The sequence below is a fragment of the Camelina sativa genome, chromosome 5 (assembly GCF_030686135.1).
Source record: "Camelina sativa cultivar CO46 ecotype springtype chromosome 5, ASM3068613v1".
Classification (NCBI taxonomy): domain Eukaryota; kingdom Viridiplantae; phylum Streptophyta; class Magnoliopsida; order Brassicales; family Brassicaceae; genus Camelina; species Camelina sativa.
Window position 1 is genome coordinate 2,368,471 of NC_141884.1, and position 12,327 is coordinate 2,380,797.

The 12,327-nt window shown below is 37.0% G+C and overlaps 1 protein-coding gene across 1 annotated transcript; it reads right to left on the minus strand.

The window, feature by feature from the left end:
* Nucleotides 1-986: 986 nt before the first annotated feature.
* On the minus strand, nt 987-5,035 carry LOC104788799 (uncharacterized). Its single transcript, XM_087451852.1, has 3 exons — nt 3,796-5,035; nt 1,446-3,466; nt 987-1,347 (listed from the first exon to the last, which is right to left on the minus strand). The coding sequence occupies exons 1-2, from the start codon at nt 4,784-4,786 to the stop codon at nt 1,482-1,484; spliced, it is 2,976 nt and encodes a 991-aa protein (XP_087307978.1). The 5' UTR covers nt 4,787-5,035; the 3' UTR covers nt 987-1,347; nt 1,446-1,481.
* Nucleotides 5,036-12,327: the final 7,292 nt, after the last annotated feature.

The window sequence follows — 12,327 nt, forward strand, 5'->3', positions numbered from 1 at the left end:
TTGAGTGAAAGTGATTCTCTGACGTACAAACATAACACAATTTAGTAATAAGCCAATTAGATCAAAGAGATGTGATACTTCCGCTTTCCAGCTTTTGAAGCAATGATCACTTTCTATGTAAGAACATATGGAAACGATGTCGTGCCCAACTCACAAGAATGTCTTTTTTTTTTTTCTTTTTAACTTTGTCGTTGGAACTATATATGTTTTCTAAGATAGAGAATGTTATGAGTGTGTGCAGGGGCGGATCTAGTATATTAGTGGCTGGGGCACGGGCCCCATACTACTTTTTAAAAATTAATTAGTAATAGGTTTTCATATTTATACTTTAGTCATTTGGCAAATAGGCACCTAAGATTAATTTTATACTTGTTCTATATTTTTGTTTAGCTATTTCCTTTTTATTCTTTCCTTGCTATCAGATGCATTTTGCATTTTCTTTACTCAATTTAATTATATTTTCTTTACCAAAATTATATGTTTTAGTTATATTTAATGTTTCTATTTCCAGTTTAACTTTTAAAAAGTTAGTTCATATTTTTTTGTATAGTATACATATATCTTAACTGATAAATTTATGGTAAAACTAGCTAATTAGTAACATTAAAAACTATTATCATTTTTTATTTTAGGATTTAAGCTAGTTTGTGTGATATGGTTAGATAAGCAATTTTAATCATCTATTTTATAGTGAATTGTAAGTTTGTAATTGTGCATTTATCTACTTAGTTTTTTAAAATATATTTTGTTACCAATAAAAAAATGCTTATAAAATTTTGGCTCACTAAAATGCAAAATATACTTTCAAATTATCAAAAAATATATTTATTTAATACGTTTATTATTTAATTTTAATATGTTTATTATTTAATTTTAATATGATTATTATATAATATCATTTGTGCCCGAGGCAATATATTATCCTAAATCCGCCACTGAGTGTGTGTGCATACCTAATACTCGAAAATAAAATTAAAAAGAAGAAAGAAGAAACTGAACTTGTTTTATATGCTAACAACTCTCTCATTACAAGAATAACAACATAGAAAATGTATGCACAACAATTAAATTACCAAAACCCACTTTTTTTTTAACTTAACAACAAAAGTGAACAGAGAAGAGTATGATACGATCTAAAAGGGTCTTGTAAACAATTTTGACATGATGAAGACGCAAAGATAATGATGCACAAGTGGAAGATGAGCGACAATGAAGAAGACGAAGTGATGATGTGGTTCGTTGTTATAGATGTATCCTTTCTGATTTCCACGCGACGATCCTTATTTGGTTCACTTCTTCTCCTCTTTGACTTTGACCCTTCCTTTATTTCATTTTTTAAAAGAAAACCTATCAAGAAGAAATTGAGATATTTTGTTTAGGGGATAGTACTTACTAGAACGGATGATATTGGAGTATGTTAAAGACTATAGGAGCGTTGGACTTACTTGAATAATGGGGAAATTTTGTTGAATTTGAAGAGCCTAGTAATGTGTGGGAGGTGGGGGAGAAGCGTAGATGTAGACCGGAGGTGGAGGAGATTTTACTGGTGGTGGTGGAGAGCTGTAGACGTATGGTGGTGGTGGGGATTTAACCGGAGGTGGTGGTGAAGAGTAATGGTATGGTGGAGGAGGAGACTTGACTGGAGGTGGTGGGGAGCTGTAATGGTATGGTGGAGGAGGAGACTTGACTGGAGGGGGTGGTGAATGATAGTAGTATGGTGGTGGTGGAGACTTAACCGGAGGGGGTGGTGAATGATAGTAGTATGGTGGTGGCGGAGACTTAACCGGAGGGGGTGGTGAGTGATAATAGTATGGGGGAGGAGGAGACTTCACTGGAGGGGGCGGTGAATGATAGTAGTATGGTGGTGGCGGAGACTTAACCGGAGGGGGTGGTGAGTGATAATAGTATGGGGGAGGAGGAGACTTCACTGGAGGGGGCGGTGAATGATAGTAGTATGGTGGTGGCGGAGACTTAACCGGAGGGGGTGGTGAGTGATAATAGTATGGGGGAGGAGGAGACTTCACTGGAGGGGGCGGTGAATGATAGTAGTATGGTGTTGGAGTGTGAGTTGGCGGTGGTGGAGACTTGTAGACATAGGTTGGAGTAGGAGGAGGTGGCGACTTGTAGACATAAGTAGGGGTTGGTGGTGGTGGGGACTTGTAGACATATGTCGGAGTTGGTGGTGGTGGTGACTTGTAGACATATGTTGGAGTCGGCGGTGGTGGTGACTTGTAGACATAAGTCGGAGTTGGTGGTGGAGGAGACTTATAGACATATGTCGGGGTTGGAGGAGGCGGGGACTTGTAGACGTAAGTCGGAGTTGGCGGTGGTGGTGATTTGTAGACATAGATCGGAGTTGGTGGTGGAGGAGACTTGTAGACATAAGTAGGGGTTGGAGGAGGCGGGGACTTGTAGACATAGGTCGGGGTCGGTGGTGGAGGAGACTTGTAGACATATGTTGGGGTTGGAGGAGGCGGAGACTTGTAGACATAGGTCGGGGTTGGTGGTGGAGGAGACTTGTAGACATATGTTGGGGTTGGAGGTGGCGGTGACTTATAAACGTAAGTCGGAGTTGGCGGTGGTGGAGATTTGTAGACATAGGTTGGGGTTGGAGGAGGCGGAGACTTGTAGACATAGGTCGGGGTTGGTGGTGGAGGAGACTTGTAGACATATGTTGGGGTTGGAGGTGGCGGTGACTTGTAAACGTAAGTTGGAGTTGGCGGTGGTGGAGATTTGTAGACATAGGTTGGGGTTGGAGGAGGCGGAAACTTGTAGACATAGGTCGGGGTTGGTGGTGGAGGAGACTTGTAGACATATGTTGGGGTTGGAGGTGGCGGTGACTTGTAAACGTAAGTCGGAGTTGGCGGTGGTGGAGATTTGTATACATAGGTTGGGGTTGGAGGAGGCGGAAACTTGTAGACATAGGTCGGGGTTGGTGGTGGAGGAGATTTGTAGACATATGTTGGAGTTGGAGGAGGCGGAGACTTGTAGACATAGGTCGGGGTTGGTGGTGGAGGAGACTTGTAGACATATGTTGGGGTTGGAGGTGGCGGTGACTTGTAAACGTAAGTCGGAGTTGGCGGTGGTGGAGATTTGTAGACATAGGTTGGAGCCGGTGGTGGTGGGGACTTGTAGTAGTAAGGAGGATGGTAAGGTGCCGGTTTGTGACATTCTCCGTAAGGTTTCTTTGGTGCATAAGCAAAGGACTTAGCATAAAGAACAACCTCGTCCTTTGTCTTCGATTTCACGTGAAGTTTAGCACCCTTGTTACCCCAATGGTAATCTGTGGGAATGTTACATGGTGAGCCCTTAGGCGGTGCGTGAAGCTTGGCCGTGCACACATCACCTCCGTATTTACGGTAGTTGTATCCCTTAACGGTGATTGCGTATTTACCATTGTTCTTGGTCTTTCCGTATGCCTTAACCGTCTTGTCACCGGCCTTACAAGTCACTTCCACAACAGCACCTAAAATGACAAAAACAAATTATGTTAAAATCTAAAATATTATTTCCTGTCCTTATAGTTGGTATCCGCAAAATCGATTTTGCTTGTTCGATCTCTTTGGATTGTTTAAGTCAATAACAGATTCTTGTCTTTTTCTTGACTTAATATCGTTTTCTTTTCTCCACTAATTAAATAATCTATATTACATGCAACCACCACTTTACAATACAATGCTACGAGCATATAGTTTATCCTAGAATTAATCATCAAATATAACATATCTTATCTAGTCAACTAAGGAATCTGCCAAGATTAAAATTCATTATTGAACACATGGAAGGCAGAATTACCTTGGAGATGCTTCTTATCATGAGACTTTTTGGGGTGAGTCCAGTCATAACATCTGTAACAATACACTTTACCAACAACTTTGAAGACAAGTGGATGTGGGTGTGGGTGAGGATGAGGGTATGACACTGGAGGAGGTGGTGATGAGTAGTAGTACGGTGGCGTGTATGACTTTGGCGGTGGTGGTGGTGATGAGTAAACGTATGGGGGAGGGGGAGATTTAACCGGAGGGGGAGGAGAGTGATAGTAGTATGGTGGAGGAGGAGACTTAACCGGCGGCGGCGGTGAATGATAGTAATACGGAGGAGGAGGAGACTTAACCGGCGGAGGCGGTGAATGATAGTAATAAGGAGGAGGAGGAGACTTAACCGGCGGCGGCGGCGAATGATAGTAATAAGGAGGAGGAGGAGACTTAACCGGCGGCGGCGGTGAATGATAGTAATAAGGAGGAGGAGGAGACTTAACCGGCGGCGGGGGTGAATGATAGTAATAAGGAGGAGGAGGAGACTTGACCGGTGGGGGCGGTGAATGATAGTAATAAGGAGGAGGAGGAGACTTGACCGGTGGGGGCGGTGAATGATAGTAATAAGGAGGAGGAGGAGACTTGACCGGTGGGGGCGGTGAATGATAGTAATAAGGAGGAGGAGGAGACTTGACCGGCGGGGGCGGTGAATGATAGTAATAAGGAGGAGGAGGAGACTTAACCGGCGGCGGCGGTGAATGATAGTAATAAGGAGGAGGAGGAGACTTAACCGGCGGGGGCGGTGAATGATAGTAATAAGGAGGAGGAGGAGATTTGACCGGTGGGGGAGGAGATTTGTATTCATAAGGAGGTGGCGGAGATTTAACCGGAATCGGTGGAGATTTGTACTCGTAAGGTGGCGGAGGAGAGCTATAGTAATAAGGTTCGGTAGCCATAGCCGAGCCAACGAGTAACGCCAACATGGCGACTACCCATTGAGCCTTGGCATGGCTCCATGCCGGAGTCGCCATTCTTCACCTGATAATTTTCAGTCTTGGTTAAGACTATCTTTGTTTTCTCCAATATTATTTAAGAAGAAAAAATGTCTTTGTATTTGAGGAAGATGAAGAAGAAGTGATTGATTGTGTTTCTGCATGGAAATGAGTTGTTTTTATAGTGAGAAAAAGTAGACGTTGGAGGTGGGCTTTGTTCACAAGGGACCAATTCAATATCTTCGTTATTTTTTCTTTTCTTCTAGGTTTTGTTATTTAAATTTCGTTATTAGCTGGCAATTATTGGTTTTGTTAGTTTTATAATAAACAAGCTAATAGATCAGGAAATTTCCACTGTCTGAGAAAACTAATCTCCAACCACCGGATTGAAATAAAGCCAAACTAATTCTAATTGATATAATTATACATAGATATGTCAATCAGATCATTTTTAAAAAATAGATGCTATACTATTGGATGCTAGTTAAGCTATGTTAATCACAATGACATCTACCACAATCATTTTCGGTGATATAATTTCTTTTTTATATTTACCGACATTCCGTAAATGTTAAAAATCGTGTATATTACACACTCTTATACGTATACAGTCAAAAGAAAGCTATAAAATAATTCAAAGTAAATGATTACACGTAAAAGATATTTATAACTTGTGTCATGGGTGCTCGAAGTTTTGGGGGAAGAGGACCACAATTTTTCCGATCATGCATATAACAATGTGGTGCCAGAACGTTCCTAATTTTTCCAAAGTCATAAATTTAGAAACTACAAACATATAGTACAAAAAAAACACTTAATGCTTCTGAAGAACCACATCATATATAGAAAGGGTAATTAAAACCTTAACAAGCAAAAAAATGTACAGAAAAGGATGATTATGAGTAAAGTCAAATGTCTTAAAATGTCTGACGACATAAGAAACCTACGCGATCAATGGGAAGACAGCTGTATTATAAGATGAAACCGAGTTATATAATACAAAGTTTCATTTAAACTAAACCAGATCAAATTTAACACCAACGACTTTGATTTGTGACATAAAAATGGATTTTAATATATGCGAGGTAGCGTCTTCTGACTCGGTGTATAATACCGCGTCGACTCGCTTCACACTTATCTACTGTAGTTGTTAATAGTATTAGTATATAGTATAAGTGTATAACATAACCTAAAATTTAGTTCCGTTTAGCATTTAAGTTGTGTCATATAATTGACCGTTCAAAAAAAAATTAATCGGTTACTCCTTGTTGATCATATACTTTTTCATTGTATGTACAGAAGGACATATTAAGTATAGAGTGCATGTGCAATCTCAATTGTGAGTAATGTAATTGTGACAAAAGAAAATATAGCATGTTGAGTGAAACTTACTGTTAGTGGGATTGCAGGCTTTATCGTGGTAGACTGGTAGTAATAACATGAACAGAGTAATTTTAACCTTTTTACTCGTATCTTTATTTTATATGACTAGGTTCATGGTATTATGGCACATGAGAAATAAATGGCATGACCTAATCAAAACTTAATGATTAGTCCGAAACAAAGTCAAGTTATTCTTGTTTTTCAGATTTGGAAACTCTCTGCTGTAACACACAAATGGTTATATGTAAAAGACAAGGAAAGACAGAAGTAAAGATATGAACATTAAAGGCTAATTACAAAACTGCAAGCATAAATGTAGGTTGAACATTTTTTAACGTGCAAAGAAATAATTATTTATGTCGTCAAAAAGTATAATTATTTGTTTCCCAAAGAAGGTGCAGAAAAATTGTAATACTACTTAGGCTGCCCACATTATTATAAATTTATCCTTATAAAAAGCATATAAATGCTGGGAGATATTAAACAAAAATGGTTATAGCTAGACTGGTCAATTAATCTGAGCTTACATATATGATCAGGCCATACATTTGTGGTGGGACTACTTATAGTTTTCTTTCAATTTATAACTTTCCGGTCTATATCAGTGTTACGGTATATGCTTAGCATATCACGTTTTTTTTTCTATCTTCATAGTTTTGATATTAATTCTAGAATTTTAACTATCGATTATTAAAGTTAAAGGGTGGTTAGAGTTTGAAAAGAATTAGCAAGAAAGCACATGGGCGGATAAACCTTTTTCCACACAAAAAGATGTGATACAGATACACCAAGGATTCCTCAAATTTAATCTAGACAAAAATAATTATTTTTTCACGATAAAGTTGATAAATCCTCTGCACTTCGATTGGTCACATGTATCAGTCAATTAATGTTCATGTAAATTAGTATATAAGAAAAAGAACTTTATAAGTAATACATAGTAAAAAGTTTCATAAGTACCATAGTCGTCGTTGGTAAGTTTAGCGTCACATCAGAGAAAACTTGATGTTGGAAATTTGATACCATGATAATATTATTAATGATTAATGAATAAGTATGTACTTTTAAAAGATTATTTATTATCAATAAGTTACTCTATAGCTAGGGCCAAACTTTGGATTACTCATGGAAAGATGAATATAAATGTAGAACTTTTTTAAAACCCAAAATAGTATTATTAATTATCAACAAATGTGTCTGTGTATTTCGTAAAATTTACAGAGAATTAGTTGCTCTATAGCTTTTAGTAATATCTACTACCCTATCGTAATTAGGACCAACTAACTAACACTTAAAAATGTTATAGGATTCCCTAGTCGTTAGTCAATGGCGTGCCACGAAAGAACTCTAAGGGGAAGTATATTGAATAAAAGTACCTTTGGTTTTGGTTGTTTATCTAGAATTCGTTTGTAACAACCCTATTTTGTGTATGCCATTTTATTTCTTGATTTATATGTAGATGTGTTTAAAAACACAAGTTGCAATACTAGCAGTCAATAGTTTCGGTGGTATTCATGCGTGTAATACCACAATCGATTAATTGTGAGGGAACTTTGGTTAGTAGTTACCATGTAGATGGAATCGTTTATTATACTGTTTTGAACGTTTAAATTTATATGACACAAGTTTAAGTTTACATTGGTTTATGATTATAACTATTGACACGTGCTTATGATTTGCAATATATATATACATATATAAAAGGTATATCGAGATTTGATTTAACCCAATGTTAACGTTTCATTACCTGATTTTACACGTACGAAGTAGGAAAAGACTAAATCAACATTATGATTTAAAATATTAAATTTGAAATTTGAAAAATTTTAAACCCAATAGGATTACTTTGGCAATTACGTAGATGAAAAGTTAGCACCGCTAAAGTTTATAAGTTTATACTTGATACAATATTACGGCAAACAATTAGTTACTTTAACGGTTAGCATTTTAATTGTTTTTGTTTTGTAGTAATCTCTCAAAATTAAATGTTAATATAACTATTAAAAAAAAAACATTTTATTCTTCTATATTGTCAGAAACTATAGACAATGTACAGAGATCTGACACAAGTATCGGGATCATGTGCAGGCAAGAAATTACTTTGGTGATAGATAAATTATACTCATAGGTTTTAAAGCCATTTTCTTCTAGGATCATCATTTACTCGGGATGGTCGTCACGCTGCTCTGCTCACGCATGGACAATATTATCACAAACAACTAATCTATATGTATATAAATATATATATATATATATATGTGTATGTGTGTGTTAATTAACGATATTTATATTGATATAATAAAACATTAACTACGAGAAAAAAATCGAGAAATTGTCACCAAATCGAACCCCATTACAATCAGAAAAGGATATGATAATCAGACTTCGAGAACGAAAGCTACAATCGAAACCCTTCACGACAAAACAATTGTTCTTTATTAAAATATTTATTTTAAATAACACCACACCACATGTAAGGTAATATACATTCTCCTGTCGTAAATGAGGGTTTATTTTTAAAAAGTTAAAAACAATTATTTTTTAACATGTCAAACAATACTGTCTTGTAATACTTTTCAAAGGCAATGATTAGCTTTAGTCTCTTATTTATAATGACTAATATAAGTCTGAAGTCTCTATACAATAATTATCATTATAGAAAACGTTAATTACTACAAGATAAGTTCTTCATTTTGCATACAAAATTAGAACTTAATTATATCCTGTTAGAAGACATTTTGCGAGACGTCTGTATCCTATCGATTAACGTTTTCACGTAGTTGAAGTATATATAAGCAAATTGAGACGAAACCAAAATTAATATTCGTAACAAAAAAAAAAGAAATTATAAGAACATAATAAAACCCTCGAGAGATTTCAAATATCGTAGATGTCTTTTTGTTGAAAACCACACTGACATATATTCATACATGGACGTATATGTATTAGGTACTCTTTTTTCTTTTTTTTTTTTTTTTTTTTTTTTTTGATCAAAGGTAGGTTTCCATTCATTCAAATAGAAACAATACAGAGGAAAGGAATTGAGATTCCAAGGTTCAACAGGTTAAAGAGATTACAAAGGTAGACTTTCCCCAAAGTCATAAACAAGAAGATAAAAAAACATCAAGCAATAGTCCAAGAGAGGTGTGAGGCAGCCACTAAGAAGCAAGCTGAGACAGGTGAGATCATGGTTGCAAGACTGATCAACATCGACGGATCCGAGTGCTGACAAAGTAGTCACGGTCATATGACTTAGTGACGTTGAGAGGTGAATCAGGGCCAAATAGCTCTCCGGGGAGAGGGGCAGAAGCTGAAGCATTGCCTTGGCAGGGATTCGGTGGGTTGTAACCCGGGTGGTGGTGATGGTTCTGGAGATGTTATGCTTCGATGTGGAACTCTGATAGCTACGGTGGTAACTCCCACTCCATGGAGATGGGGTCATAATGCCACTGAACTTCAGGTTTTTTGTAGGATACTTCAACAAGTTGATATATTGCGTTTTAGGGGTCTCGATAAGCATACATGGTGATGAGGAAGAAGGCCTGAAGATACATCGGTAATCACAGCGCCAAATGGTCTGGATCATAATGCCGAGTTCATTCAAGCTTCTAACTTTCAAAGCAGAATCAATGATTCGATCTAAAAACAGGTTTCCTATATCTATCTCTAACCAATCTAACAACAGTGGTGGGTTATATTCCAAATGCAGTCTTCGAACAAATGGTTCCATAAGCCTACACACATATTGACTAGAGTATGAGAGATATGAGTTCCGCTCAAACCTGGATGAGAGCAGGGGAAGATCGAAAGCGACATCTTTTGTTAATGGGCTCAAGAACCTTAACGGGCCGAGGAGAAATGGGCCCAACAGCAGGAAACCTAGTTTCGCAGTCGAGGACAGAGGAAAGTTTGTGCGGCGGCCGGGTTGAGCAGATGTCTGATTCAGGGGTTCGAACATCTCCGGTGAAGGGAGGAAAGATGATTGGGGGTTCGAATCGGGGCTTAAAGCTTTTGAAAGGGACCCTAGGAGCTTCAAATCTCCGGTACAGGAAGACGATACCAGGAAGAGGAAGCCGTCGTGTGCCGTCGACGTTTCCACTAGGCAGGGCACATCTGATGGACGAGGATCTGTTCCTGCCATCGAGATTACCTGGTTTAGTTGCTCCTCTTGGTGGATCAGAAAACCAGATCTGACAGAAGAAGGATCTTCAAAAGGCATCTCCGAGAAAGAGTTTGGAAGCGGTAAAGAGTTGGAAGACTCCGACCAGCAACTGTCCTCTTTGGATTGTAGATCGGCTAGATGCATGTCGGTGGGGAGGGTCAAGGGGAGGTAAACGGGGGGAAAAAGATAATAAAAGACGAAAAAGAAAACTAGATTGCAAGAGCGAGAACAGGAAATAGAGACGCTGGTTATGTCCCGATGCCGGCAAGGTTTTCCTTTACCGACGTCGGAGGAGGAGAGTTGCAGTGAAGGTCCCTCGATTATCGTGTCTGGGAGAAAAGATCTTTATCCTCACAGAACTTAAACCACGAGTCGGGGTTTGGCATGGAATGTATGTATTAGGTACTCTATTCACATAATAGCATAGACACGTCCGTGCGAATTGTGAAGCGTTTATGTATTTTTCTTTTTATTGTTATTATTATTGGACACTGAATTTTTTTGAGTCTATTAAACTAATCAAAATTATAAATTAGTAGTATTAAAAACAAAGATCTTGGAAACTGTCAAATTATACCTATAAAATCAAATTTGAAATTGCCTCGTGTCCTCATCAACGAATGACACTTGACAGTATTCTAGCTGCTAGTTGTAAGTAATTATGTCATTGTAACATTGTTTATTTAGTAAGAGCGATTGTTTTTTTTTTCTTTACATACTGATCAGAAAACAAATCGCAAACTCCGTATTTTTACTTCAACGCTAATTGTACCCAAAACTACATGCGTGGACGTACACGTAATAATTTCCAGCGCATAATTGATTAATCTTCGCATAAATATGTCACTTGCTAGATTAGATAACTAAATCGATTCTTACTTACGTACTTAACAATAGCTATTCAACTAACATGCTATATTGACTAGTAAAACTCAACTCATACGATTTAATTATCAAATTGAGCAACAAAGATAACAGGTATATCTAATAAGCTTTGACAAAAACAAGAAAAGTATATCTTTATAAGTTAGATAATTTTCACCGACACATTCTAACCTTGAATAATTAAATCAACATCATCACAAAATTTAAACTTGACCGATGTTACATATATATATATATATGTACGGACGGATTAACTATCAACAAGATATATATAATTGTAAGAGAAAAGTATTGGTTTTCCTTAGTCACACATTATATCGAGATATATGTTTATATATTATATTGATATTAGTTACACAGTTTAGTTATTAAATTTGTTAGTAATAATACTATCTTTGGGTTAAATTTTGTAATTTCGGTGTTATAATAGAATTGTTGTTCTTTTGTACATTAAAATATGACAAACACCACAAAATAGTATAACCCCCACAATTTTCCAAAACATATATCTACTATACGCTACCACTCCTATATAGATTAGAATTCCTCATATACTTTGTTTAGGATACGGCCAAAAATTCATATTAGAGTTAACTTTTGTTTTAAAGGTAAAAACTTAACATTTAAAGAGAGGAGTCATGTGCCACTAAAGAGAAAATTGGTCCCAAACTTGAGAAAGAGAGAGAAAAAAATCCTAGAAATTCAGATATTGAGTGAACCACGCAAAAATACGTTTTATATTGTGTCCCTTTTATATTTCATTTCATTTCTTGTAAAAGAAAGACCAAAATTTTCTGAAATTCCAACCCTTTAAATAATCCACAGTTTTAAATAACAAAAAGCAAACAATTCAAAGGTATCAACAAATATGAGTCGACAATCAACAAAAAACAAAATGTTGGAATTATTGTGCCCAAACATACTTTCATAGGCACTTCCACATACATTGCTTAATTATAACATCACATGGCCACATTTTCTGTCAAGGCATTCGTGCACCGGCTCAACCGGTTACTCCATAAGCTGACTTGACTTTGTTGCCAATATCTAAATCCAATTAGCAGCCATCAATTATCAGTTTTTGATTTTTCAGGTTTTAAATACCAAAAGATCAGTTTAACCCTAACTGCTACAAAGTTATCAGAGAGGC